The sequence below is a fragment of the Tenebrio molitor genome, chromosome 7, assembly GCF_963966145.1.
Source record: "Tenebrio molitor chromosome 7, icTenMoli1.1, whole genome shotgun sequence".
In the NCBI taxonomy this organism is placed as follows: Eukaryota; Metazoa; Arthropoda; class Insecta; order Coleoptera; family Tenebrionidae; genus Tenebrio; species Tenebrio molitor.
In genome coordinates this window covers 8,519,572-8,547,058 of record NC_091052.1, presented here as the reverse complement: position 1 = coordinate 8,547,058, position 27,487 = coordinate 8,519,572, and the positions used below count along the sequence as shown (strand labels likewise).

Below are 27,487 nucleotides of genomic sequence, written 5' to 3'. Positions count from 1 at the left end.
TCAAGGAACCCTATTCAAAAAACAAATGGCAAATTTCACTCAATTTGAGAAATTCACGCGGAACAACACCGAGAGCACTTAGGTTGTGCCGCAACAATCGTCGCCATTACGAACGGAAGAGGTGTAGAGTTCGCAAAGAGCGGCCGCCTTTGACCATCCCCCTTCTTCAGTTACTATCAAAATCGTCGATGCGATCTCTTGCAAATTGTAGAGATCCGGTGTTCGGTGTCTCAAAAACGAGGCGGCGGCGGCGGCGACGTTGCCCCCACATTTCAACAAACTGTAAAACGAAAAACGACACGACAAATGGAATTAAACGGGTGCGATTCCACGGCCGTCTCTTATCTCGACGTTGGTATGAAGACTTTAAGCTCGCCGTAAGCAGCTTTCGCCCGTCCACATGTCACATAAAGAATCATTTGTGTTGTTGTGAGGGGCTACCGCCAAACGGACTATTCCGGAATCGAGACCCATCATCCGGTGATGAGTGAGACGTAACGCCGTCGACCGAGAATTTCTCCGCTGCAAAAATCAACGTTCCGATCACAAACTCATCGGTGAGGTTTTAATTGTGCACGAAACGAGAATGTGATGAGTTTGTGGACGGCAATAATTGAGTTGCTCGAGATTCGACTGTTGACTTTTTGCGTGCTTTCCAAATTCGACCGACTAGTCCTGCATACGTTGGCCGGTCCCGAATCATTATTACATTTTATAAATTAATTAATGATGTCGCCTTCTCGACCGTCACTTCTGAACCGGTTCGGCGGCGACTTATCGCCTTATCTTCGCTCTGATCGGTTACCGCACTCCCTAAATGCGATTCACAATCTACCATTGTCATATCCGATCAGTATTCGGTGTCATTTCACTGAGGAAGTTTTTTCTGATCATGACTCCGTCTACGGTGAAAGCCGAGGAAACGGCAGAAACGTTTAAATATGGATGACTAACCCACCGTTCAAAGTAAATCCGTTTCTTCGCGAAAAAACTGGAACGACGGCAAAAAGTGGATGCGGTGGAAGGAGGAAAGTGCATGGTTAAGGCTGACTTGATAGCAACATACTCCACTTTGCTTTACTCAGTACATACTTGATTTAGTACTAAAAATCAGAAAACATACAAAACAATCAAAAAAATAAAATTTAGACACCGTATTGTCGTAAATTGAGACACCGTCTACCTTATCTGCCTGATTTAGCTCCGGATGACTTCGATCTGTTCCCAAATCTCCAAAAATGTCTGGTGAAAATTGATAATGAGTTCAAAGCTCCATTTTCAGCTGCTATTCTTCCGGCAAGGGATCAAAGCCTAATCATCGTTGGACAAAGCGTATTGCAGTTAATGGAGATTGAGGTGTCTGTCTGTTATTTCGATATTTGAACAATTTTGCTATCTCGTTAGGTTACCTACTCGATACAGAAGACATTTCTAGCAGTTGACCTTACGACCGTTGCGAAAATAATTTTCTATGATAAACGCTTTTTGCTCAGTTGAGTAAACCACTTTGGTTTTGAAAAAAAAGTTCATTAGGAAAAATAGGACACAGGATACAAAACAATGAGACTTACGTGCACACAAAATTTGAGGTTAAATCGAATCCTCTATAAGCTACGACATACGTCGTACATGACAAAAACAACATAATTATCACTTGACCAAACATTTATTTACACACATGATACACTTAGTATGACGAAGTCTTAAGCCCCTGTTATTATGTTTCAAAAATGATATTTTACTTATCAAACGTTTTTCTTAATACATTTCAATCACTTCATTTCACAACTCGACTTTTTCCAAGTGATTGTAAAATAGAAAATCTACAGGGTAATTTATGTTTTATGTTATTTAAATCAAAAAACAAATATCCACGTTAACTCTGCAAATGTATTGTGGGTTGCATTTTCAATTCCGTCGGGCTCATTATGGCTCGTGTAACGTCACATCCTAGTTCACCGAAACTCCAAAGAAATAAGACATAACCTCGAGACACTATTGTCGTAATTGTCAAAATTCCCGTGGCAGTTGGCGTAGGAATTCACGTTTTTGAATAATCTGTATTTTTCTTGTCGGCTAATCCAACATATAATTAAAACGAGGCAAAAAATAGATAAAAGCGGGATTATGTAGACCTCTTTGTGCGGGATGATGTTGCAGATTGTCTAACGCTATTCCCAACTGTAACTGTAACTGTACCACGCATGGGATGAAACAATAATTCGTTGAATGTGCGCGCAGCGAAGAAACCGGCCATCGAAAGCTCACGGGTAAAGTCTTACGTAAACAAAAAAATCCGTATAACTCAATTTCATCCATCCAGATCGTGGACGGCAAGGTCGCGTCCGAGATGCTCTTTGTGGATTTCCGAAGACAATGTTGGCTCCACACGAGCACTAACATCCGTAACCAATCGATTCTCGTCGGTATATTGTATTTTATCAATTAGATGCGGCCTGATTCGTAGAATGCCACCGACACCAGTGAGGCGCGACAATTGACTTTTTACCTTGACGTCATCCACTCAAGAATTAAGAGAGACGGATTCGGGAAATTTGCCAAAATTAAACAGACACTCGACCCCGGTGAGCTTGACAGCATCTGCTGTCCTAATAAATATCATTTGGTCTATCGGGCCGCGAAAAAATCCTCAACATCTCGAACACGTCGTATAATGACGACATTTTTTCCAAATCCACTTTCCAACTAATGAGACCAACACATAATGGGACGAAATCCTTCGGCTTTTCAGCGGCCAGGTGCATTTTTTCCCGTTCATTGTTCAATTCCGTGCATTCTGTGTCAGCCAACTAATCTGGGATTTGCGTGCATGTGAAATCTGGTTCCGTCGCGATTTTTTGTCTTGGCACGATTTCCAAACGAAACTCCGATGAACAGGTGACCCCGCGAATTATTTTCGAATTTGGTTCGCACCCTGCTCGAAATAATTGCGATCCTATTGTTGTCGGAGACAAAAGGACGATTAAGAATTCGCCGCCACCATAAGAAAACACCTATTAATCGATTTTGAACTGCCACGTTCGCAGGAAGCGTGTATTAAAAAAACATTCCGAGAGCAGGATCGGCGGCGTATGAGAAATCATGAGAATTGGGGCGGGGGATCCCCGTCGCGTACTCCACCGACAATCAGAGCACAATAGCCACAAATCAATCGTAACTGCATAAAAACTGATATTAATTGGCGATGATATTAATTAATCCGCGCGCTGCGGGTGTCTTCGCGCTAAAGCTGCAGCCCGATCAAAACAAGTTTATCTTCCTTCGTAATTAATATCTTCAATTCGACGAGTTCTCATTGCGCAATTCAAAATTACGCGTGTGTGGTGAAAAATCGGCGCGAGGGCCTCCGGTGGAAAACACACCTTCCAAATAGGAATGCATATTAAATATCGGAATCCATTAGGCGTTAATGACGGCCCATTAGCGCACGCGGACATCGAGAATATGCTTGCCGATGGAACGAATCTCGAAAAGGACGACCGCAAATAACTAATGCGGCGCCCATTGTCAATAACAACAAAATCGGTTGTCGACGAAAAAACAACGACACCAATCGCCGATTACGACGATTAAACTTAATCGATTTTCCGTACGGGTCGTGGCGAAAAAATCCTTCGGATCGATATCGTCGCCGACGAAAAAATATGCCACCGCGTGTATAACAACCGTAAAACCGTGGAAATAATTAAAAAGTTGCACCTAATGATCGTAAAACGGCCCACAGAAAATAATTAAACCCTCAAGTTTACGTCTTCTGGTGACAAGACGATTGTGACTGCGATAACGTACACACACTTACACCTGAATCGAGCAGTAAACTTGAAAATCAAATTGGCTCGTTTAAAAATTTCGCAAACAGTTATGAATACGGTAAGATATTTGCTTAAATTGTGGCAAAAAAAAATTATTTCGATTATGAAATCACGTCTCAAAATTAGTCGAATTTACTCTGATAACAAATGTCACAGATCTAAAAAATTTAAATTCTTTTTTAATAATCGTTTACAGTTTTGAAACCACATAAACTACACTACATTCGTTTGTAAGAGAACAAAAAAGAGAAAAACATACCTAAACTCTTAATTAGATTACATACATTAATTATTTGTATGTACATACCACGTATTTGCGCGAAAAAATCGGATGCCTTTATTTCTGTTGTCTCGCAAGTTACAAATTTTAAATGACACCTTCATATCAGTCCTAATGACCCATTATGAAAGAAAACATATTTTTAGTAACAATTCTGCAAAAAAAAAAATAGAGGTTACACTGGAAAGTTTTTGTGATGTTTGACATTGAAATTGAAAAAAATACAATGCTTTTATCTATTAGAAAAATAAAATTTGCCCAATTTAAATCCAAAAAATTTTCACACTGTTCAAAATGATTTCAAGAATCCACTGTATTATTCCAATAATGAATGGTGACCATTTTGAACATTTAACTTGATTAAAATTGAAACATTTATGTAGATATAACAAAAAAATTGTTTTTTTTGTTATTGTTAATCGCATAATTAAACATTTTTGTGCCTTATTTCGGTTTTGGGTACTTTATTCATTTGTTTTCATTGCTCTAACCAGACCAACTTAATTTTGGCAATTTCGGCTACCGTTGGGGGCGCCACTCACCCACTGTTGCCAATTTGCCAAGTCATACTCCCGCTCGATCCGGCTTATTACGTCTGTGCATTGTTTTCTAAAATAAGTTGTTGGTTTTACGTGAATTTGCGTTTTTGTGATGGTTTTTTTAAGGTTACACAAGACTAGTTTATTTAGAGGCAAAATCAGACAGAAAGCAGATGTGTGTGTTGTGTACAAAGTTATTAATTTTATGTAGTGTTACTAAAGTGGTGGAAACAAGGTAAGTACGAAATTTTAGATTGTGTCTGCAAAACAAGTGCCACATTAAATTAAAGGACAGTTATTTGTGAAAGATAACAATTTCGAAGTAGACTATTTTGGCTGCAGCTGATGAACTTGCAAACGTATTTCGCCGTGTTTATTGTAATATTTAAACACATTTTATGGGTATAAATATAATATACAGTGAGTTTTTTTAAAGACTGTAAAGACTTTAAAGACTAAAGTTTTACATGCTAATTTTTCAACCCCCTGTTAACTTTTATTATTGTGAAAATTACAAAGCCTAGCGCTGTTTTTAAATTAAACAATAATATTATCTAATCATTTACTTCATTTTGTATTGCCTAAATGGTTGTAATAGACAATTTACAAACAAAATGTTATTTGCAAAAAACAGTCTGAACATTAATTATTTATGTCATAACAAGGGTCTTTACTTCAATAAAAATTAAATGAAATGTTCAAAATGGCCCCCATATCAATATCAAAATTACAGCTGAAATTTTAGCCTACTGAAAATTTAAAATTGAAACAAACGTCAATTCAAAAAACGCCTTTTTGCTAACTTATTCCTTGATTCTTGTTATTAAATTGAAATTGTTTCAATACATTATCATATCCCACAACTGTACTAAAAAACTAGGTTTGAATATTTTCATGAGGACAAAAATTAACAGTTGAAAAATTAGCATGTAAAACCCTTAAAAAAAACTCACAGTATGTATGTACAGTTGGTTGCAAAAAAAACGGGAAAAGGATATTTTGCTAATGTAAATTTGGTTTAATTCATTTGTCAATTAATTGTCTACGTGACAATACCTGTCAAATAATTTTTTAAAATGTCATTGAATTTTGACCATAGTTCTAACCTATCTCTCGTAAGAAGGTTTCACACTATGAAAAAAATTGTAAAAATGCGTCAATTTTATTCTGACAGTTCCCGGTTTTTTTTTTGCAACCAATTGTACAATTCCGGAGACGGAATCTTGGCCACAACTGACATTTCACTGACAAATATGTGTGAGTGAACTGGCCTTTATTGAATATAACCCAACTTTTGACTCGATAATGCCATTTCCCTGCGTTTTTTATCTTCAAAGTGATTTTTTTTAGAAATATCTAAAAAATTCCGTGACCGATCAACAATTACTTAGATAAGGGGCGGCTATGACTTTGATAGTGTTAGATTTTGCGTATCTTTCCTAACTCGGCAAAGTCAAACAATTGTCACTACATATATTAATCAAATTTTAACGCAAAAATGGACATTCAGCTCTGTTGCCTGTTTGACCTAGTTGCGACAAAATTTTCCAAATTTAAATTGAAACTTGCTTTCCTTCACTCTCCCCTATCTTTAGAACCGAAAACATTTTCGATGAAAACATAATTTTGCTTTTACGCCTCAACGCGGAAATAAATAAAAACATTATTCTGGTTCGTTTTTTCGGCACGTGTTACAGCCAAAAACACAATAATTTGTTTTTATCGGTCTTACTTTTATTCATTTTTAAATACATAATACATTTCTATTAATTCGTCGTTTTGTTTTAAAAACGCAAATCATCCGAACTTTTTGCGTGGACATCCGGTATTAATATTTTCAGATTGTCTCAAATATCTTTTGATTACGGAAAATTTTTGCACATTCCCTGAGTCAGGGAAGAGAACCTCTAACATCCTAATAGGTCTAAATAAATGTCTTGTTCAATACTTGTTGGAAATCGTTACAGTAGCGGCATCATAAAACCACTGAACGAGATTCATAAAAAATTCTTTCAAAGATTTTGGTTCGTGTGAAAAATATTTACACTTCCATTTTAAAGGTAAAAATTCTTTCGAATCCTAGTGGTGGCAATTTACTAAATTACATACTAAAATTCGAAACAAAAGACAAAACGTTCAGCATCTATTGGGCGGTGACCATTTTTTACGGGCTGAAGATAAAGAATATTCTACGAGAAATTGTTAGGATTTAAAAAATAATCACGAATGAACTAAAGAATAAAACGCAAGATAGGAGAATATTTTGTATTTATCTTCGTAAATATGTACTTTGTTACAAAATATTCATGTCACAAATGTTATTATTTGGATATCGAAAGCACCACAAGAAATTTTATTAATAAACTATTAATTTATTATTAAATAAATCGGGTGTTCATTTAAATTTATCCTCGGATTACAGATCGCGGATCAGCTGTTTAAATCTAACCTCACTTTTTGCGTTGTTTGTGTTTTTAGTGTGCAAACTGACGAGTGGTGTGTTCACAATCGACTCTTCAACGCCAACTTTGAGGATAAATTTAAATGAACACCCGATATGATCAGAAAATTATTTTAATGAAAACTCGTCACAGAACAAATTCATCTTTGTACGTTTGATACAAAGATGACCGGACAATACTACCGTACCATAACCAAGAACGTACAGAGGCGCATAGTGTAGCATTTTTAATATAGTAACATCGTTAAAATGTCGACCACATCTCATAATAAAACCCAGAAATTTTAATGGTATAATAAAAATGAAACTTTTTTGTCGATCATGATTCCCACATCACAAAGGAAACAACTATGGGTGGCAAAGAACCATTAATTTCGTAACAAAAATTTATTACAATTACAATTTATTACTGAAAGATGCACAACACGTACATTTCGCAATCGTCTACGTAGGGAAGAATTAAACTGGATCTTGTCTACCAGAGATTACGAAGAAAATGAGGTCTATTAAGAAGAACCAGATGTGATGCAGAGTAAAAATTCAAATATCTTGGCAAAAGTGCAGATCAAAAATATTATCGGTCTATAATTTCTGTTTATAATTGAAAATGTCCACATCACTTAATAATTTGAAACAAATAAATAAATAATAACTGAGTGGTAATAATAAGTATAAGGTAATAAACATAAGATTTTAATGAGTAGAATGTGCTGAATAAATTGAAAATTATGAAAAATGTCGACTTTGAAATCGAGCTGTCATCACAATCTGCTGGATCATGATGAATAAAGCGCGACAGTAAAAAAAAAGAAGAGTAGATAGATAATCTCTGCGCTGTTGGTGGCATCGATAAGTAAATAATCAAATGACTTTATTTCATCCGTGGTAGATCGTTAAATTTAATAATTAACGATGAGCAATAAATTAACAATTAATTGAAAATGACTGCTATATGTAATGGATTCTTAAAAAAGAAATAATAATCAGATTGTTATCTTGTTGGAAACCTTCACATTTTTTCAACAAAACCGTGAATTTGACACGTTGGAACATTTGAACGGGAACGTAACCAGCAGTGTCGTACGGTGCGGCGACCAATTAATTTCGAAAAGAACTCCGCCGTGTGTGTACCGCGTCCGATTAACGTTCTGAAAGACAGCCCCCTCACTCATCGACACAATCTGAACATGCTTAACGCAGCCTGGAATTTAAACGAAACGGCAACAAACTACGTACCTTAATAACGCCGTACGCAAACAAGTATTTAATCGGTAGAAGGATCGCCAGCGCGCAAGATTGACCAAAAAAGCTTAAAGGTCTAAGCGAAAATAAAACGAATCCAGAAATCGTGAGATGACCGCCTTATCAGGCGACTTATCTGGTCGATCTGGAGGCCCTGTCCGACGGGTCGGGCAAATCAAGCACTCATGCACGAGGACTTAAAACACCGACCGTTCGGCGGTGGACCTCCTCCGACAATGCCCCATACGAAAAACTGTTATGAATGATGATGATGGCGACTGTTCGAGTTTACTAGCCGCTCACTGACCTGCAAAAGCCGTTGGCTTTAATGCCTGTCAATCACGTACGTCTTGCCGCAAGGTGTAAATCGACGTTATTACGGGAAGAAAAACGTGTTATTATAGCAATAAATAAACAATAATGACCTGGTTACCCGACGGCACGCCGGTGAATAGTTAAAAACGCGCCAAAAAAAAATATCTACTTATTCAAACGAAAGTGCCACCGCGCCACGGCAATAACGCCAAATTGGCCACATCCGTCGAAAGATGAATATGAAAAACGCTCACAACAAACGGACCACAGCGTCTGGACTTTCGTTTTAACAAATCAAAAACGAAGACGCCACCAAAATTTTCTTCAACGCGAACCAACGCAAGGTATCGCTAGATGTTAGTTTGCGAGATCAGAATTGCAAAAAGTTTGAACAACAGTTATTAGCACTTCCGTTCTTGAGTAATTTCAAACGATGCAGCGAAATGGATGAACATAACTTCTTCACATAGCTTCGTGTATCAACGAAATTGTTTGCTAAGAACATACTCGTATCAACCGGTTAGAAGTATATCTTCATCAGACAGTTCGTCAGCTACGAAACTTACTGATTGGATGAAGTTCGTCAAATGTAGAATACATATTAAATTGGAAGTCATTGTTCAAGGTGTTAAAACACTTAAACCGTATTAAATTCGTGGCGGTCAAGTCCAAAAAAAAAATATTTGAAAAATGCACAAAAGACTAAACCACTTGACATTTCAAAGAACAACAAAGTAAATACAGAACACACAAAGAGAAAAATACAAATATTTAAACGTCGACGAGTAAACATTGCGTCACACTGTAACATGCTTTTCGAATTATTATTGACCTTCCATAATAAATAAGTTAAAAAATTCTTTCGAGAACACTTTCGGAATTTAAAAAACGTATTTTTAGTTCAAAGAAAAATAAAATATCATTGTGCTGTTGCCGCCGACAATAAAAAGTTGACATGATTTTGTGGATTTGACTGGATGAAAGGGACGCAGCGACAAATAAATTAAACGAATTTTTGTACAAATAAATATTGCATGAAACGAATAAAATCGTTGATTTCAATTCTTTTTTTAAATGGGGAGACGTTGGAACAATTGACGAGCGGCGTTATGCAACACTATATACAGTTATGTACGACTAGACAACACCTACCTGTTAGATGATTCCCGGTGAACTCGAAGTCGTCGTCTTGATCCCAATGTTTCAAGGATAAATTCGAAAGGGGCGTCGCATTCGCAAATTCCAAATTTGCAAAATGCCAATCCAAAATCTGTCGGTCTTTCGACGACAAATACACATCACTGTCAAATCAAAATTATTTTTTGCAACTGTACAAACTTCAAATACTACCTTGGCGGTGAAGCCTCCAATTCCTTCAGTTTATCTTCGATTTCTTTCGCTTGTTCCTGCAGCTGGTCCCACTCTTTGGCGTACGCATTCAAATCTCTCACGGCACTTCTGTATGCAAATTCCAATTGTATATCTCTCTTATCTATAGCTGCCAGTTCCTTAATTCTGGCATTAGTTTCAAGCATTTGTTCCTTAATCCCGACTAGCAACTTCTGATTGGTTTGCAATTTCTCTTGCAACGTGATGACCGACTTCAGGTGCTGGATCTGTTTTTCTTTCACATGTTTCTCTTGCAGTTTTATCACCCATTCTAGCGCTTGTCCCAGACTGACCGGCTTATTACCAGCATAATTAAAATCCAACTGGTGGGACAAATATGACGTGGCTTCTAACAAACGATTGAACTCTCTCTCCACCATCTCATCCTTGTCTTTATCCACCGTGACCCCACTGGACTGATACAAAGGACATTTCTGCCTAATTCGGTGCAACTCCATGTCTATTTGTTTGCTCAAGGTCGTAACCGGATTTCCGCCAAGACCTGTGACCACCATAGCTCCCAAGTCGGCAATGTAGTTCCCTGAAATTTTCTTGTAATTTTTTACATGATCTAATAGAAAGTATACCTTTTCTAAATGTGGCAATTCTCCCCCCAACCCTGTCACGTGCTTCCAAAACTATCACTTCCAAGCCAAATTGTTGCAACTGCTGCGCCGCCGCCAATCCAGCGATGCCCGCCCCTATCACGATCACCTTTCCATATTTCTTTGCTGGAAGAGGTTTCAGTCTTTTAAACACCCCAAAATTGATGTAACCGTTGCGTTCCAAAAATGCGTGCGCTCGTTTAACCAGCGGCGCGTCACTGTTGTACGGGACTTCCATTTTTTCCATGATGTCCTCAAGAATTAGTTGTTGTTTGGGATTGTCAAGCCACATCTGCAGTATGCGGTTGCGGACGTTCAAATACACTTTGATCGTCTGCAAAGCGGCCTGAGCAATGTCTGGAAAGCATGCGGCTTCAGCAGACGTCATTTTATCAAAGGGCATTCGGCTCTGAAACGCCGCTCCCTCTAAACCCGAAAATAGATCCTTGATTACGGGATCGTCCAGTTCCGACTCAGGATCGATGTCTTTTTTCTTCTCATCCTCTTTCTTTACCTCATCTTTCTTTGACTCTTTTTTGGCAGCTTTCGAAGAGCTGGCTCCTGAATTTAGTTTCTTTTCTGAGGCAACAGACTTTTGCTTTTCCGGCGCCTCCGACGCATTATCGTCGTCAGCAGTGTTAAACTTATCTTCCAGTTCCTTGCTATCCACCTAAAATAAAATTTGTTTATATCATAACCTCACTTTTTTTACCATCCAGTTTTTCATCTCTAAATTGTTTAATTGCAACGCAACTCGTAAAATACTCAAACATATTTATTCATTCACCTTGACTTTCTTTCTCCTGCTCATCTTGACTTTTTGTTTCACGTAATTCGGCGAAAAAATTACTTCTGTAGCACCACTTTTCAAACTTGTTTTGATTTGCGTCTGTCACTGTCACTTCAGTTGACATTTGACAGCCTTGACAGATCTCTACTAAATAATTTTTAGATAATTTGAAATTTTCCTAAAATAAATAATATGAAATGTAAACCGTTTGAACTGTTTTAAACACCATAGCTTTAATACGGTTTTTCTCATTTTGTTTTTCATAAATAAATAAATTGCAACAATAAGATCTTTTATTCAGCAAAAATATACTGTTAATAACACTAAATTGCTCACACACAATAAACGGTGTTTCAAACAAATACAATGGATTTTATTTCTTTAATTTTTAATTGTATAGTTGCACACCAATGGATACAAAAATAAGTTGTCTTTAAAACCAGCAACGCTGTTTATCATGCATCGTCTTTCATCTTCACATTTCTTGTCATTATCGTCATAATTTAAAAACTTCAACGTTAATTTTGAATCTAAAACAGAACAATTATACAACAGTGAAAGCATCAAAACAAATCCTACCTACTTTTATTCTCATCTTCATCACAAATTTCCCGTTTCTCGGCGTTTCCTTGAGAACTTCTCGAACCTACAACCTACCAGAACAAATATTAAAATTCAAAAACACACTCATTGCTTACTTGTACGCTTAATTTCCTGAAATTTTCTTTATTACCGTGTAGAGTGTGCGTTTCCCACCAAGTTTGCACGTCACCAATTACAAGTTGTTCGAGTTCTTTGATGTCTTGCGTCACTCGATCGAACGTGTAGTCCTCGTCATAAATTTCGAACCAATTTCGGTAAAATTCTTCACCCAAGTGCGTATCTGCACACCGTTTTGTTTTGATGAGATCTTGTTTTGTTCTTTCAAATGCTTCCGGAGACATGTTCGCCAACAATTGTGACATTTGTTTGATGAACTCTTCGATTCGACCGTCAACATATTCGGTACTGTGTTTGGTAGCTTGAGCGTTGACAGTTATTGAAAAACCCAAAATTCCGGTTGTATCTCTCTCAGAGCAGCTCACGCTGTAGCCCAGTTGCTCTTTAGTGCGTAAAGTATCAAATAAAGGTTCTTCAATTATCAGCTAAAAGAAAAATGTTAGGTATATTTCGGTATTATTTTGGTTCAGATACAAAGGAACGTACCATCACAATTTCTATTATTACTCTACCTTTGATGGTATAAGTTCCACATTGATAATAATTGATAATAATCGAGTTGGAGTCTCTTGTATTGAATGATTCCATTACGCAGAAAGTTTCTCCTTTCGGTATTTGACATACTCGAAACTTAATACATATTACCACAGACAATATTTTTAAAGAACACGATAACAAACTTACTTTTGGATAACTACTAGAACTGATTGGTTTGCAATTTATTGTCGATACAAAATTCTTCACAACATTAATTGCATGTTCTCTAGTGACGTTTCCCTGAACCAACGCTTTTACGTACAAAGTAGATATAAACTCTTCAGAAAATTTCTTCATCGAGTCCATTGTAATAGAACATACAATATTATATTTATCCACCAAAGAGTGATAATTATTTACTATTAACGATAATCTAACGTCGCTGTAAGCACATATAAAATAATTACTGGCACTAGATAGATTTGTTAATCTCACTCTGCTAAACAATCAGGATCTCGTAGACGATTGTAGAAATATTCGATCAATTTTTCTTTGACTGCTGTGAACATTTCTTCACGGAGATTCGACTTAAAATCGACTATATACTTAGCAATTAATTCACTGAGTAGCTAAAATTATGAAGTAGCTATCTTAGCTGCACGAAAACTAGCCCAATAACACGTATAACATTTTTAATGCTTACTAAACCAGGTTAACAATGAGCTTTACTGAGAAGAATTTGTCACTTTGACTCAAGACAATCTGAACATCTGTAGGTATATAACAGCTTTGTAAGGTTTAGTCAACATTTCTTAGGATTCTATTAACACTATACCTACATGTAACTTTTGATTGTAACCCGATAATGACAGGGTAATACCTTTATCACCGTTAGAAATCCCACATGAAAATAGAGCCATCTTCGCTGGAAAAACCTCTTCATTTAATTGTAACTCTAATAGCGTTACATAGAAATCTACCATTGCTTTCCTAAAAATACCAAACAAATTTGATCTTCCAATGATAACTTAAAAAATATATATTTTCTCGTTTTACTTACATTTTAGCAGTTTTTACAATTAATGGATTAATCAGATATAAGCCGTAGAAGGCGTCTGGTAACTTATATTGCTCATCCTTTCTATACCAAATTTCTATCAGTTCTGAACTAAAGACTTTTTCAGGATAGTCGGGATGATTTTCCTCTTTATCTAAGATTGTAAAATCTTCCGTCAAAAATTGATTGGGGGAAGGCAAAAAAAGTTCACTCGAGGGTGAAGCCTCTTCCCATTTCTTTAACCATTCATCAGGAACATCTAAAAGTAATGAAAAAAACATTAAAACAGCGTGAATGTTAAAACAAATACACACAGTGTGCAAAAGAAAAAAAACTCGTGATGTGACTTGCTCATATCCAACCTTTCTGTTCACACTGCTTGCTAACCTTGTTGTGTATATTTTGTACCAAACCACTTTTCAGATTTAGAATAGTTTATACCAGAAGGTGGTTTGTTACAATAAACAATGACGTTCATTTTACGCGGTTCGAGATTATTTAACGTCATTTTAATATCATCAGGATCGTATTCAGAGTGCAATTCACTTCCAGTTAAGTAATCCGCAGGTGGATAGAGTTGCATTGCGTAAGCCAAAGAATGTACCACACACAGTGCATTCCGTTCGTTGGCAAATTTAAAATCTGCGTCAGCGATGCTCTTGATTTCATTATGAATACGTTCTTGTGGTCCAAGCTTCTTGAACATGTTAATATAAGAATAAACAACTTCAATTACCTATAATAACAAAGAGTGAGTACCTAATTGTACTGCTTTGCAAAATTTGAGACAATGCACAAACCTCGTACAAGTGGTTTAAACCTTCTTCAGTTAAAACTATGTTGACAGAAAATAAAGTGTACAATGAATTTTCATCATCTTCGTAGCCGACTGCCAGTGTTAAAGCCCAAACCCTATCAGGTACTTAATTGTATTAAAAAACTTTTTGCATTTTATATTTACTTTTTTATTAAATATGCCAAAAGACTGCCTCTTCCTTCGTATCCAAGTACCCACGAAACATAATAATGTGGTTTGCTTTTGTACTTGTGCTGAAGCGAAGGTAAAACCCAAGACAGATGCACCTGAATTAAATAATTTTACACAATCGTTGATACCTTCATTTCAGTCACACCTGAATACCATCTTTAATGGGTTGCAGATAATAAAACTTTGCAAACTCAGGTGTGTCAAACATTAATGTACATAGTTTGAAATCATCTGGTGGTAAATCATTAGATGGTACATTACTAAAACACTCTAATACATATTTTTGCAACACATCCATTGGTAATCTAGCCTACAATTGAATAATTCTTAAAATACATCAGATACTGCTAGAACTATAATACTTGAATGCTTAGAGTCATTCTGTTAGCTGAGTAATGACGTTTTCTGAATTCATGTACTCCATCATACAGTTCATCTTCAGAGATGTTATCCCTCAAAGTGATCAAATTACCCCAAGCAAAAGTGTTTACAGGAACATCATTTTTAGCCAAACTTAAAATAAATTGTCTGCAACGTAAAGTGTTGTCTTGAACTGCCATTTGAAACTCTGACAAATCCAGATATTATGAAATTACGTGCAAAAAAGTAGGTACCTACACAAATTACCAGATTCCATAACTTCCCTTTCTTTAGCAATTGAAGATCTGTCCATTAAGGGAGAAATAAAAAATTGAGCAAACCTATCAAGTGCCATGAAAAGATCTTTTTCTAAACATTCGAAATAAAATCTGGTGTTTTCACGACCAGTTGAAGCGTTGTAGGAACCACCCCTTTTCTAAAAGTTTAATTGTTACATAAATATGGTGCCTATACCGGTGTATTACTGTAATAAATGAATTAAAATCGTTTTCGTCTGGAAATTTTTCGCTCCCCATGAAAACCATGTGCTCGAGGAAATGAGCCATGCCGGGAACATGTTTAGGATCACTGAAACTACCCACACTTACACACAAAGCTGCAGCCGCCTTAAAATATTCATATGAACGTTTTGAACAAACAACATCACCGAACAAACCATTTTTTCAGTTTTAGCTTCATTATTGTGATAATTCTTAGCACCAGCTCCAGATAGAACATCCTCAGAAATTTCGTTTGAAGTATCAAAGTTATCATTTGCATTTGGATCATTAGTTGCAATGTTAGACACAAGACACGCTGTAAGGCCATTTTTTAAACGTATTACTCTACAAACAATTAGGAATGTTTACGGATAAAAATGTTGCAACTGATTATGTAAAGTTGACTCAAGTTGCAAAAAACCACTTTGCATTTGTAACAGCACTTTTATGGCATTAGTCATTTGAAATTACTTTAAAACTGTATTTATATGGAAAATATTCAACCCAAACTATGATTTTCTGGTCCCTTTGTGCCTTTATTTGGTTCAGAAATATGAAAAAAATGCTGTTGCAAATGACAAGTGGTTTTTTGCAACTTGAGTCAACTATACCTATATTCCTTCTGGTCGCTTTCGCTTTTTACCGGCTTAGGTAAAATTTCAAATTCTGATTCTGTGTTGTTTAATAACGTCATCGTTATACTGGATGGAGCTTATGAAGCTAATAATATTGATTGATCTGTAATTTTTGTCACTACAAACATTTTATACCCAATCAATACTCCCAGTTTTTACGGACTCAGGTTCTTAAGCCCATAACCCGGCCACACACACAAAGGGAAGAATGTGCAGTTAAAAGTGTACACGCTTGTCCTAAGTTAAACCCGTACCACACTACCACCAGAGACAAGTTGTCTCTCACTAAACAACAGCGACGACTTCTTCTAACCTTACAATTTGCGTTAATCGTTATCGATCGATCAATAAGACAATACCTAGCTGCTTTCCATTCGGTCAAAAGAACCGTTCGGAGCTGCTCCCACGGCTGCTCCTGAGCTTGAAACCCCACGTTCCATTTGCTAGGAACGGTGGGCATCACGCTCATTGGTTTTACCGTTCCCTTTCCCCTCAAGGACCTCCTTTCGTGCAGGGGCGTGTGGTCCAAACGTGCATTTTAACCTAGGATTTTAACCACGGGCATTTCAACTCAAAATTCGCACAATTTAACCGTTCCTTTCATAACTGCTCTCGAGCAGCTCCGAGAAGTAAGAGGCTTCAAGCACCAGGGGCGTAAGGATATTGAATGGAAAGCAGCTAATGTAAATTGACTAAAAACTGGTTCCTCGACATGCCAATCCTCAGGGGTAAAAATTACCAACAATTGAACGATAGAATTCGCAGTTTTAAGTTGGTACTGCAAAACCTTCATCGATGACGCACACGCATTGTTTCGTTATTCTGACTTTAGCATCACCTATGGAAATCTGTTGTTTTGAAAAACGGATGTCGCAGCGTTATAATACGACATAACCTCACTATAAAATAACAGCATGACACGAATTATAATAAAAATTAACACAATTACAATTCACGCACAAATTAATCAATTTATTAAATGAGGTGCTGGAAATGTCTACCTTCTTCTTCGCTACACTTTAATGTTCGCATTTTTAATGCATTTATTACATTTTCTAACATGTTCGGGGCGTTATTAATTACTTCAATTTTTCCCTCTAATTTTTCCATTCTGTTGAAAGTATCCTTCCTGCAGTTCATCAGCATGCAGTTCCTCAAAAAATGGTTCCAAAATTTTCTGTCGATACTTTGCTGCATTTACATTGCCTAAAACCAGCAATTAATTTAAAAAAAAATGATTTTGAAATCATGAAAATTACCTTCAATTACCACTGTCATACAGTAAGGATACAACTGTACATCTTTTCGTAACAATTTGTGTCACGTTCCTACTTTCCTACACAAGGTTCAGTTTGTTGCGATAACTGACGTATTGAAGTGTGGGGCGCATTTTACATTATTTCCCTTGCAGTTTCAATACCTGCAGCAGTGCCTTTTAGCGGCCGACCTGTGGTTTTTCTTTGGTAAACGCCTCCAGCACAGGCCTCCAGTTTCACCAAACAACTTTACACACCGGCTCAGGTTATCTTCGAAGGTTTTCCGTCAACAATAACATTGTGAAATTCGGCGATAAACTCTTCTAAGCAGTTTTGTACGGAGTAGATCCATGAACCATTCACTTTCAAACCATTGCGATTGCGAAAATAACTTTCAATCAAAAACGTTTTCTGCTCTAACGTGAACACCAGCAAAGAATAAACGTCTCTGAACGGAAATGTCAAAATGTGACAGTTCTACTCTAATTTTACTAACCGGAAGTTCAAACGACGGTAATGCTACCAGAATATTAAATGAACACCCGACATAAATTTCGTATGCGTAAACATTGCAATCTACAACGTTTCCAAAATAGTTATCATTTACAGATAAAAATGGCAGAAAAACGGATAACCGATAAACGCTTTGGAGTAAAAAATTATATCATTGAAGACTTGCGACGATTTCAGTTACGTTTAAAATATCAACGCAAAAAGATGGCATTTGTGGGATCTGTAAACATGACTGTGAATGGGGGGGCTCCTCGAAGAGTTAGAGTTGAAGCATAGAGTTGAAGCCCAGGACAAAAGAATTACAATCACACCGTCTGGTTTCCGGGAAGGATTGCACCTCCCGAGACAAAACATTGAAAACCTGGATGAGAGAAGATTAAAACTACTAGTGTGGGATGAAGTCTACATTGAACTGGAATTTGATTCAGTTGATGATACACAACATTTCACAACAGCTCTAGGGAATCTGGATCTGTCGTAAGAAAGACCAAATTAATGGAAGTTTTAGTTAACTATGTTTTTTTACTCTTGTACAGTGTTGCCAGTATGCTGAGAATAGAAGTCGCCGAATCTGTCGGTTGAAATCGCCCAAATTCGCCAAATAGTTCAAAATGTCGCCAAAACAACAACAATCACAAATTTATGATAAATTATTTCCGATTTATTTGTATCGATTTCTAAAGAAATAATCATTAAATATACAAGTTTGGCATTTTTAATTGGATCTTGTTTTGACTCAAGAGTTGGTCGCGTTGCGTTAGCATTGGTGGTGAGCCACGTGGTCGTCTGAACAATGGCTGACACTTCCGCATTAATAGATAATAGTGGTCATTCTGTAAGTAAAACGTTAAATTTTAGCGGGTATTAAAATTTTAACATACGTCAAAATTGAAAAGTGATTCTGTAAGTGCCGAATATGTTAAATTTTAATTGACACCCGCTAAAAGAAGGCGCTAATTCTTCATTTTTAACGGGTCCTCCTACAGTACATGTTAAATAAGTAAAACGTGTTTTTTGCAAAAAATAATGGCATTAGATGGTTTAATACATTTGGTAGTTGTTCATAACGAAGAAAACAGACGACAACAGTACGTTAAACACATAGTACAACATGATGAGAAAATAGTAATTATTATTTTTATAGACGACAGGTTAGGATTATTCAAAAGCAATTAAGAGATACCAGTAACCCCTTTAATTTGCCAGATAGACTGTTTTTGAGATTGTTCCGTTTAAATAAAAATTGTGCACAGAATTTAATTAATAGTCTATGGCCTCACATGCAACGACCTAGAAGGGCAACGAAAGTGCCAATTCACTTAAGAATATTAACTGTACTGCACTTTCTTGATCAAGGGGGTTATCAAGTAGGTACAGGTCATGGTTATTTGATAGCCCAAAGTCAACCTGCTGTAAGCAGATGCATAGCAGAAGTGACAAATCTCATGACAGCTCATTTGTTAAATGTGTGGATCAAATTTCCAAATTCAGATGAAGAAAGACAAAGAATTAAAAGAGGTTTTCAAGAACTGGCTCCAACTTTTGCTAATGTCGTTGGTGTGGTGGATTGTACACACATCAGAATTGTAGCGCCACCTGCAGAACATCCGATATATCCAGGACATGCGTATTACTGCAGAAAAGGATTTTTTTCAATAAATGCCCAAATAATTTGTGATTCTAATCGCATTATCCGGAACATAAACGCTCGATTTCCAGGTTCCGTTCACGATTCTGCTATTTGGATGACAAGTGGCGCAAAGAGAGCTCTTCAACAACATTATGTACAAACGGGTTCAATAAATTATTTGATTGGAGATAGTGGATATCCGCTAGAACCTTGGCTAATGGTACCATTTGTTAATCCCCTAGATAATACTCCACAATCTAGGTTTAACACTGCATTGTCTAACCTACGAATTATAATCGAACACACTAATGGATTGCTCAAAGGAAGATTTAGATCTTTGCATGGTCATAGAGCATTACACTATAACCCCTTAAGGGTTGCTAAACTTATATACAGTGGCGCCATTCTACACAACATGTGCAGAACTTATAACGTTCCTCTTCCTAATGATGAGGATGTATTACCACGACCCCCACGACCCATCAACCAGCCGGTTGCAGAAAATAATGCAGACTGGTTTAATCAAGGATCTAGGCTTAGAAATCACATAGTTGAATCACATTTTGCTGAACAATAGTTATATTTATAACACTATATTAATAAAGAAATTAAACTTAAATAATCTCAAAATTGTAAGTTCAACACTGCACTTTTTATTTTCCTGCGTTTGCGAATTGCATTGGCTAAATTATTATTTGAGTCAGCCAAAATACGAAGACATTTTTCATGTTCTGTGGCTATTGAACTTAATTCTGAGGTTTTATAATCCCCAACGCGTTTTTTTGACTTTGGTAAAGGCTTTGGATTGGCTTCTCGCACTGCCATCTAAAAAATATCAGGTTTATTAACATTTTTCTTTTATAAAATAGCAATATTTTATTTACAGTCACAGTGCTATCCTCCTTATTATCTGATGATGGGCCTGGTAGCTCATTAACTAGATATTCTTCTATTACCTTTAATTTATAATAATTCTTGAATGTAACAATGAAATTTGATATATTCATTAGGACTCACAATTTCAGGATTAACATCTCGGTTGGGCATATCTTCAATGATTCCTCCTTCTGGAATATCGGGTGCCCCTATGATCACTATTTTTGACAATAATGCCAATAACCTTTCTTCCAATTCAGATAGCGGCTTTAAAGTTTTAGGACCACCCCCTGTTCCTACAGTTTCTTCGTGCAGCAAACGAGCTTTCTTTCGAGTATTAACTTTGAATTCATTTAATGTCTACCCAGAAAAATATAACTGTTACATTTTTTGTATTTAGGTATGACCTGTCCCTATTTACATTAATAACTTTATTTTAGCTACTTACATCTTTCCACTGAATAACGTTTTTTTGAGCTCCTTCTAATTTGTTCAGCTCACTTGCAAACGTTTTCCATCCGTTTGCAAATTTTTCCAACTCGGAAGGTTTTAGCTTATTCGATTGCAGTAGAAACTTATTGTTTTCTAAATAAGTCACCAAAAACATTTTTTGAATTTTACTCATTCGAGTCAAGCGAGGCATGTTGGTTTCGTTTTGTTCACTTTTTGTTGTTTGAGGTTATGAGTAAGTACGAAAAAGTGACGAAATCGCAGACGTTTGTGACTTTGAACCTACTATGGTCGGCATTTTGACTACTTTTACGAAGATATCCGATCGTTTTAGCGTGTGCGTTAAAATATTTCATTTTAGCGCTGCCTTTAATTTCGTTGTTACAGAATTGAGATTTAGGTTAAAAAGTCAAAAAATAGCGCATGTTAAAATTTAACGTATTTGCTTACAGAATGACCACTAATAGCTGTTTATTCTTAGTTTTCGCAATTTTTCTCTTTGGAATGGCCGATAAGGATGGTAATTAAGGGCACCAGCGAATTCCTTAAGTTATTTTCTATCTTTACAGTAGTTTTTTGTTTTGCTTTTTAACTGCACAATTTCAATTTTTATGTGCCGAGTCGCCCAATTTAGTCGCCAATCGCCAATTAGAAAATTATGTCGCAAAAGCGGTATTCAAATCGCCCATTTGGCGAAAAATCGCCACACCTGGCAACACTGCTCTTGTAGATCATCCGAGGAGGCGTCACCCGTGTACCAACCGTACGCAATCCAAGTCTACCAACAGTGGACAACAAAAGAACCAAATAGTTCCTCTTGCGTTTGTTTCGGCGGCGGCAGTTTGAATTCAAACTGGGGTATTACAACAATAAAATAACAAATAGGAGAAATCATTTTCTTCTGGATTTTTTTTCATTTTCCTGATCACTCCCGCTTTTTACCGGTTTGGGTAAAATTTCAAACTCGAAACGTGCATTTTGGTTTAGTCGAGACATCGTTATCGAAAATGAAATTTATCGAACATCTACGCCAATATCATCTGTTCTCCAATTTCTGTCACTAAAACTCAGTAAGTACTCAATACTGGTTTTTGGGGGTCGTGTTCATTTCCAAAAATTAGTCAACATTTATAATTGTAAAGTTTATTTCACTTAATGGAGCACGTCTGGTGCACAATGAACGCACTTCAAACAGACCACACGTGATAAACACTCTAGATAAATATCCAAATCGACTTTTAATTTTTAACTGTGTACTTGCACATCACTGGATACAAGTACAAATTTTCTTTAAAGTCGGCGACACTTTTTAAAGAATTCTGCGGCTGACCTTCCTGTTCACCGTCCTTATTTTCCCGATCCAAGAAATTTAACGATAACTTCGGATCTACAAAAAAAAAGTACAATCAGATTCGCGGAACACACTCAACCTTAAATAGTACTTTTGTTTTCGTCTTCACGACTCTCTGGTTTCTTGGTGTTTTCGTTTGGATTTTTAGAACCTACAATCTGCACGACAAACATTAAAATTCCTAAACACAATCGACTCCATACCTGTATACTTAATTTCCTAAAATTATCCTTATTACCACAAAGAGTGTGTGCCTCCCACCAATTTTGCACATCAGTAAACTCCAGTTTTTCAATTTCTGCTATTTCTTGCTTCAGTCTGTCAAACATATAATCCTCGTCTGCAATTTCAGACCAATTTCTGTCAAATTCTTCTTTCAAATGTACGTCGGTGCAGCGTTTCATTTTGATTAGATCTTTTTTGGTCGTTTCGAACGTTTCTGAAGACATATCTTTCAACAATTGAGACGCTTGTTTGACAAACTCCTCAATTCGACGATCGACATGTTCCGTACTATTTTTGGTAGCTTGAGCGTTGACAGTTATCGAAAAACCCAAAACACCGAAAGTATCTCTGTTAGAGCAGCTCACATCGTAACCCAGTTGCTCCTTAGTACGTAATGTATCAAACAAAGGTTCCTTAATTATCAACTGCAAACGGAATCACACATTTATTACTTTATGTAACGCACGACCTGCTGTATTGATCACCGGCATGTTCAAAAGTGTAGTTTGAGTGATCCCCGCAGAGCGCTAGTAAACGGGCGCTTTTTGGGGATATTATTCATCTTAAGTTTTTGTCACGGAGAATTTTTCTTGTTCAAATGACATTTTGAATTTGAAGTCAAAAAACTTGTTTTTTTGTTCGACACTGTCAGAATTTGAGAATTTTCGCCTGTGTGAACGGATTTTGATAAATCTGACAACTTGTCAAAACGAAACGTCAAGCTAATTTTAAAGATTTTTAGCGATTTGGAGCCTTTAAGGGGCTCGTCGAACAAAAAAACGTTGTATTCAACTCGTTCTTGTGTAATTTGGGCTTTTTTGGCACTCGTGGACCTTTAAAACTCTCGTTTCACTCGAGTTTTAAACTGGTCCACTCATGCCAAAAAAAGCCAAAATTACACACGAACTCGTTAAATAAATAACTATTTTGCGGCTTTGAAATTAAATTCGTGAATGTTTTCCTTATTCTTCGTTGTTTTTGTGTTTAGTCTTGTTATTGTTCTTTGTTATATTGTATCGACGTTCCCGTTTTGTGGTGCCCTCATCGGCGGAAATTGGGTCTTTCTCGGAAACATTTTCATAATGCCGGTTATAAAACGGCAGGTCGTGATGTAACGAAATCAAATTTTTTACCATAAGAATTTCTATTATCACACTATCCTTGATGGTGAAAGGTCCACACTGATAATAATTCGTTATAATTGAGTTGGAATCGTTTGTGTTAAATGATTCCAGCACGCAGAAGCTCTCCCCTTTGGGTATTTGACAAACTCGGAACTTAAAGCAAAATCAACAACACTTTTAAACCCACATCGCAACAAACTTACTTTTGGATAACTGTTAGGATCGATTGGTTTACAATTTAGAGTTGATACAAAATTATTTACGACATCAATTGCATGTTCTTTAGTGACGTTCCCCTGAATCAAAGCTTTGATGTACAAATTACTCACAAACTGCTCAGCAAATTTCTTTACGCTGTCGAAAGTAATGGACGACGTAGCATTGTATTTGTCGACTAGAGAGTGGAAGTTGTCTATTATTAAACTTAACCTCGAGTCGCTGCAAAACACAATTAATATTTGTATCATTTTTAGGGAAACAAACTCACTGTGCCAAGCTACTAGGCTTCAATAAACAGTTGTAATAGTACTTCATCAGTTTATCTTTTACAGCTTTGAACATCTGTTCAGTTACATTTGAATTAAAATTGATCAAATGTTTCGCGATTAATTCGATTAACATCTGAAAAGTTCAAATTACAATTTGACTCACTCAACAAAAAATTCATTCAGTGAGATTTGTAAAAAAAATTATATTTACATGTAACTTTTCGTTGTAACCCCAAACTGACACCATAACACCCTTGTCGCTGCTTTTGATCGAATGCGACAGCTGAGCCACTTGAGCTGGATACACTTCTTCAGTTACTTGGATTTGTACCAAAGTCATAAAGAAATCCATCGTCGCCTGCCTGAATACCGAGAAACAAAAATTCCGAAGGTCAAGTTTTGAAGAAATAATACTCACATTTGTGGCGTTTCCAACGCTACAGGATTAATCAAGTACAGAACGTAGTATGCTTTGGGCAATTTAAACTTCTGGTCCTTTCTGTACCAAATTTCTGCAAGTTCTGAGCTCAAGATTTTTTCGGGGTAGTCGGGATGGTTCTCGTCTTCATCCAAGATTGTAAAATCTTCCGTTAGGAATATGTTAGGTGAAGGCAAATTGAATTCCTTGAGAGGTGAAGCCTTTTCCCATTTCTTGAGCCATTCGCCGGGAATGTCTAAAAAAATAATTGAATAAAATCGTTTAAAAAAATATTTGGTAAAAATAATCGTGCAAAAAATGTAGACAATCTTGAAGCAAATTAGTTATGAATTATTAGTATGAAACCTATTCACACAATTTACTTGCTAACCTTGTTCTGTATATTTGGTACTGAACCACTTTTCGGTTTTATCATAATTAAGCCCAGGTGGTAGATTATTACAAAAAACAATTACATTCATTTTACGTGGAATGAAGCTATCTAATACCATTTTAATAGCATCAGGATCATATTCAAAATAGAGTTCAGATCCAGTCATATAGTCTTCTGGGGGATAGAATTGCATTGCTTCAGACAGCTCTTCCACAAGCTCTACTGCTCGCTCCTCAATAGCGAATTTAAAAGCTGTATCAGCGATCGTTTTCATCTCATTGTACAGACGTTCTTGTGGTCCCAGTTTTTTTAACATGTTTATGTATGAAAAGACAATTTGGATTACCTGAAATGAAAAAATCAAATCTGTTATGCCACAACTGAAAAAAACAAACCTCATACAAATGACTTAAACCTTCAGTAGTTAGAGTCAAGCTCACAGTAAATAACGCGTACATTGAATTATGTTCACTCCCTGTTTCTCCATTGCCAGCTGACATTGTTAGAACCCAAACCCTGAAAAATTTTTGATAACAGGCAGTTTCTGTGCACTATTTACTTTACTTTTTTCTTAAGTATGCTAACAAACTGCCTTGTCCTTCATGTCCAAGTATCCATGAGACATACTGGTGAGGTTTACTTTTATACTTGTGCAGAAGAGAAGGTAGGGCCCAAGTGAGTTCCACCTAAATTAAGTAAAGTCAGGCTTAAATTGTTTTAATTGTTGTTTCATCATACTTGCACACCCTCTTTAACAGGCTGAACATAATACAGCTTGGGAAATTCTGGGGTGTCAAAGACATTCACAAAAGGTGTGAAATCATCTGGTGGTAAATCATTTGAAGGTACATTATGGAAACACTCCAACACATATGTTTGTAACAAATCTAGTGGTAGTCTAGCCTAAAATTAGTAACCTTGGGTTATGAACATACTCAAGGAGTAAAAATACTTGAATTGTCAAGGTCATCCTGTGTGCAGAGTAATGACGTTTTCTGAACTCATGTACCCCAGCATACAGCTCATCTTCTGAAACATTATCCCTTAAAGTAATCAAATTGCCCCAGGTAAAAGTGTTTACAGGAGTATCAGTCTTTGCAAAACTGACAAGTAGTTGTTCTTTGCGGAAAGTATCTGACGGTAGCGCGATTTGAAATTCTGCAATGTTTTTAAATAAAAAAAAATGTTTTTTTTAACTCGGTATTTTACCGGATTCAATTGCTTCCATTTCTCGTGAAATTGAAGTTCTTTTCATGAGTGGTGAGATGAAGAACTGGGCAAATTTATCAAGCGCTGTGAAAAGATCTTTTTCTAAACACTCAAAATAAAATGTAGTGACTTCACAGTCTGTTGAGGCGTTGTCTGATCCGCCTCTTTTCTAGAATTGAACAATTATGTAAATATAACTGCTACTGTTTGAAGTTTGAACTATTACTGAAATGAATGAATCAAAGTCATTTTCTTGTGGGAATTTTTCGCTCCCCATAAAAACCATGTGTTCGAGGAAGTGAGCCATGCCAGGAATATTTTTAGGATCACTGAAGCTCCCCACACCTATACATAATCCTGCAGCGGCCTAAAACTTTTTGCGTTAATATTGAAAAACAACAACCCCACTTTTCAACCATTTTTTGTTCAGTCGAATAACTGTCTTCATCTTCATCATCATCATCCTCAGTGTCAGCTCCAGATTCTTCATTTTCATCTTCAGTCTCTTCCTCAGAAGCTCCACCATCATCACTTTCATCATCATCTTCGTTTTCGTCATCTGAAGTGTCACTTAGGGGCGACGTATCAGAGACTAGACACGCGGTTAGGCCATTCTTTAACCGTATGACTCTACAAGTAAATATAAAAATGTTTATGAAACGAAACTTTGTCACGTTATCACCTGTATTCCTTTTTATCACTTGCACTTTTTACCGGTGTCGGTAAAACTTCAAATTCAACATTGCTGCTTAATTGCGGCACAACAATGTTAGAAGGCCATTTTTTTGAGGTTAGTTTCGACGACTCCGTTGTTACTTTATTTTCAGACGAAGTTTTATTCATCACTAATAATTTTTTTGCAAAATGTTGAAACAAGTCCAATCGCTTTTTGAAGTAGTTAACAATTGTCATTCGCGACTGTCAATTACAAAAACAACAAACTCCCTTCTCGTTGCTGTCACTTGTCAACACGTGGGCCAAGAGCAAGATGGAGATTAAAAGGTGGGTGACCTCTCGTTTTTACCTCAATCTAAATTCTAAATCTATAAATACAGGGTGAGCAACAATAACTGTTACAGTTGGCAAAAAAAAATTTTACATAAAATTTTCAAGACTGTGAATTGTACCTATTTCGGTTTGTTTTATTGACAATATTGACACCTGGTATAGCTACATTTCAAATTTAAACTTCTTGGTTTTTGTAATCTTTTATTAATAAAATGGTTTTCTCGTTGGAACATGACATAAAAGTCACCAAAAATCACCAGAATTTATTGCCAACTCAATCAGTACTTGTTGCTCACACGGTATAATTTGTACATAACTATTTTTTTTTTAATTAAACCACATGAAAAGTATAGC

General features: G+C 36.4%; 3 protein-coding genes and 1 long non-coding RNA gene across 10 annotated transcripts in view; 1 reads left to right on the top strand and 3 right to left on the bottom strand.

Annotated features, from left to right (window-relative positions):
• Positions 1–11,609, bottom strand: part of Su(var)3-3 (lysine-specific histone demethylase Su(var)3-3) — a 138,743-nt gene extending 127,134 nt beyond the window's left edge. Inside the window, exons 1-4 of the mRNA XM_069054342.1 lie at positions 11,452–11,609; positions 10,647–11,334; positions 10,021–10,600; positions 9,823–9,971 (exon numbers count right to left, since the gene is read on the bottom strand). Of these exons, the coding sequence (XP_068910443.1) occupies positions 9,823–9,971; positions 10,021–10,600; positions 10,647–11,334; positions 11,452–11,475 (1,441 nt within the window). The 5' untranslated portion in view covers positions 11,476–11,609. The remainder of the gene's footprint in view (positions 1–9,822; positions 9,972–10,020; positions 10,601–10,646; positions 11,335–11,451) is intronic.
• A 120-nt stretch (positions 11,610–11,729) lies between these two features.
• On the bottom strand, positions 11,730–16,805 carry LOC138135579 (nardilysin-like). Of its 5 annotated transcripts, XM_069054337.1 has the most exons (18): positions 16,670–16,805; positions 16,168–16,504; positions 15,733–15,901; positions 15,542–15,682; positions 15,324–15,492; positions 15,059–15,264; positions 14,842–15,006; positions 14,670–14,791; positions 14,509–14,620; positions 14,096–14,444; positions 13,712–13,967; positions 13,491–13,641; positions 13,147–13,280; positions 12,859–13,093; positions 12,661–12,804; positions 12,153–12,599; positions 12,038–12,107; positions 11,730–11,984 (listed from the first exon to the last, which is right to left on the bottom strand). In XM_069054337.1, exons 2-18 carry the CDS (start codon positions 16,248–16,250, stop codon positions 11,836–11,838), a joined length of 3,102 nt encoding a protein of 1,033 aa, XP_068910438.1. In that variant the 5' UTR covers positions 16,251–16,504; positions 16,670–16,805; the 3' UTR covers positions 11,730–11,835. The 5 variants fall into 5 exon arrangements, with proteins under 5 accessions (XP_068910438.1, XP_068910440.1, XP_068910437.1 ...); XM_069054339.1 differs by lacking the exon at positions 16,670–16,805 and having other exon boundaries at positions 15,059–15,224; positions 15,311–15,492; positions 16,168–16,597; XM_069054336.1 differs by lacking the exon at positions 16,670–16,805 and having other exon boundaries at positions 16,168–16,597.
• Positions 16,806–17,883: 1,078 nt separating this feature from the next.
• LOC138135582 (uncharacterized) lies at positions 17,884–21,393 on the top strand. 2 transcript variants are annotated; one of them, XR_011161021.1, is made up of 3 exons: positions 17,884–18,003; positions 18,057–18,437; positions 18,497–21,393. It is a non-coding gene; the product is annotated as an uncharacterized lncRNA (long non-coding RNA). The 2 variants fall into 2 exon arrangements; XR_011161020.1 differs by lacking the exon at positions 17,884–18,003 and having other exon boundaries at positions 18,296–18,437; positions 18,497–19,048; positions 19,105–21,393.
• Positions 21,394–22,043: 650 nt separating this feature from the next.
• Positions 22,044–27,120, bottom strand: LOC138135578 (nardilysin-like). Of its 2 annotated transcripts, XM_069054334.1 has the most exons (17): positions 26,808–27,120; positions 26,542–26,755; positions 26,352–26,492; positions 26,126–26,294; positions 25,869–26,074; positions 25,655–25,819; positions 25,481–25,602; positions 25,312–25,432; positions 24,914–25,262; positions 24,523–24,778; positions 24,316–24,466; positions 24,104–24,237; positions 23,820–24,054; positions 23,626–23,769; positions 22,471–22,917; positions 22,359–22,425; positions 22,044–22,303 (listed from the first exon to the last, which is right to left on the bottom strand). In XM_069054334.1, exons 1-17 carry the CDS (start codon positions 27,035–27,037, stop codon positions 22,155–22,157), a joined length of 3,300 nt encoding a protein of 1,099 aa, XP_068910435.1. In that variant the 5' UTR covers positions 27,038–27,120; the 3' UTR covers positions 22,044–22,154. The 2 variants fall into 2 exon arrangements, with proteins under 2 accessions (XP_068910435.1, XP_068910436.1); XM_069054335.1 differs by lacking the exons at positions 26,126–26,294; positions 26,352–26,492; positions 26,542–26,755; positions 26,808–27,120 and having other exon boundaries at positions 25,869–25,945; positions 25,998–26,075.
• Positions 27,121–27,487: the final 367 nt, after the last annotated feature.

What these genes read in the sequence shown, in the direction of transcription:
- LOC138135578 (XM_069054334.1), bottom strand. Translation starts at nt 27,037, where the DNA reads ATGACAATTGTTAACTACTTCAAAAAGCGATTGGACTTGTTTCAACAT. An exon ending in GGATGACCTTGACAATTCAA is followed by an intron (nt 25,820 to 25,868) that starts GTATTTTTACTC and finishes TACTAATTTTAG; the next exon opens with GCTAGACTACCACTAGATTT. An exon ending in TCGTGAAGACGAAAACAAAA is followed by an intron (nt 22,304 to 22,358) that starts GTACTATTTAAG and finishes TTTTTTTTGTAG; the next exon opens with ATCCGAAGTTATCGTTAAAT.
- LOC138135579 (XM_069054337.1), bottom strand. Translation starts at nt 16,250, where the DNA reads ATGACGTTATTAAACAACACAGAATCAGAATTTGAAATTTTACCTAAG. An exon ending in CCATTAAAGATGGTATTCAG is followed by an intron (nt 14,792 to 14,841) that starts GTGTGACTGAAA and finishes TATTTAATTCAG; the next exon opens with GTGCATCTGTCTTGGGTTTT. An exon ending in TACAAAATATACACAACAAG is followed by an intron (nt 13,968 to 14,095) that starts GTTAGCAAGCAG and finishes CATTACTTTTAG; the next exon opens with ATGTTCCTGATGAATGGTTA.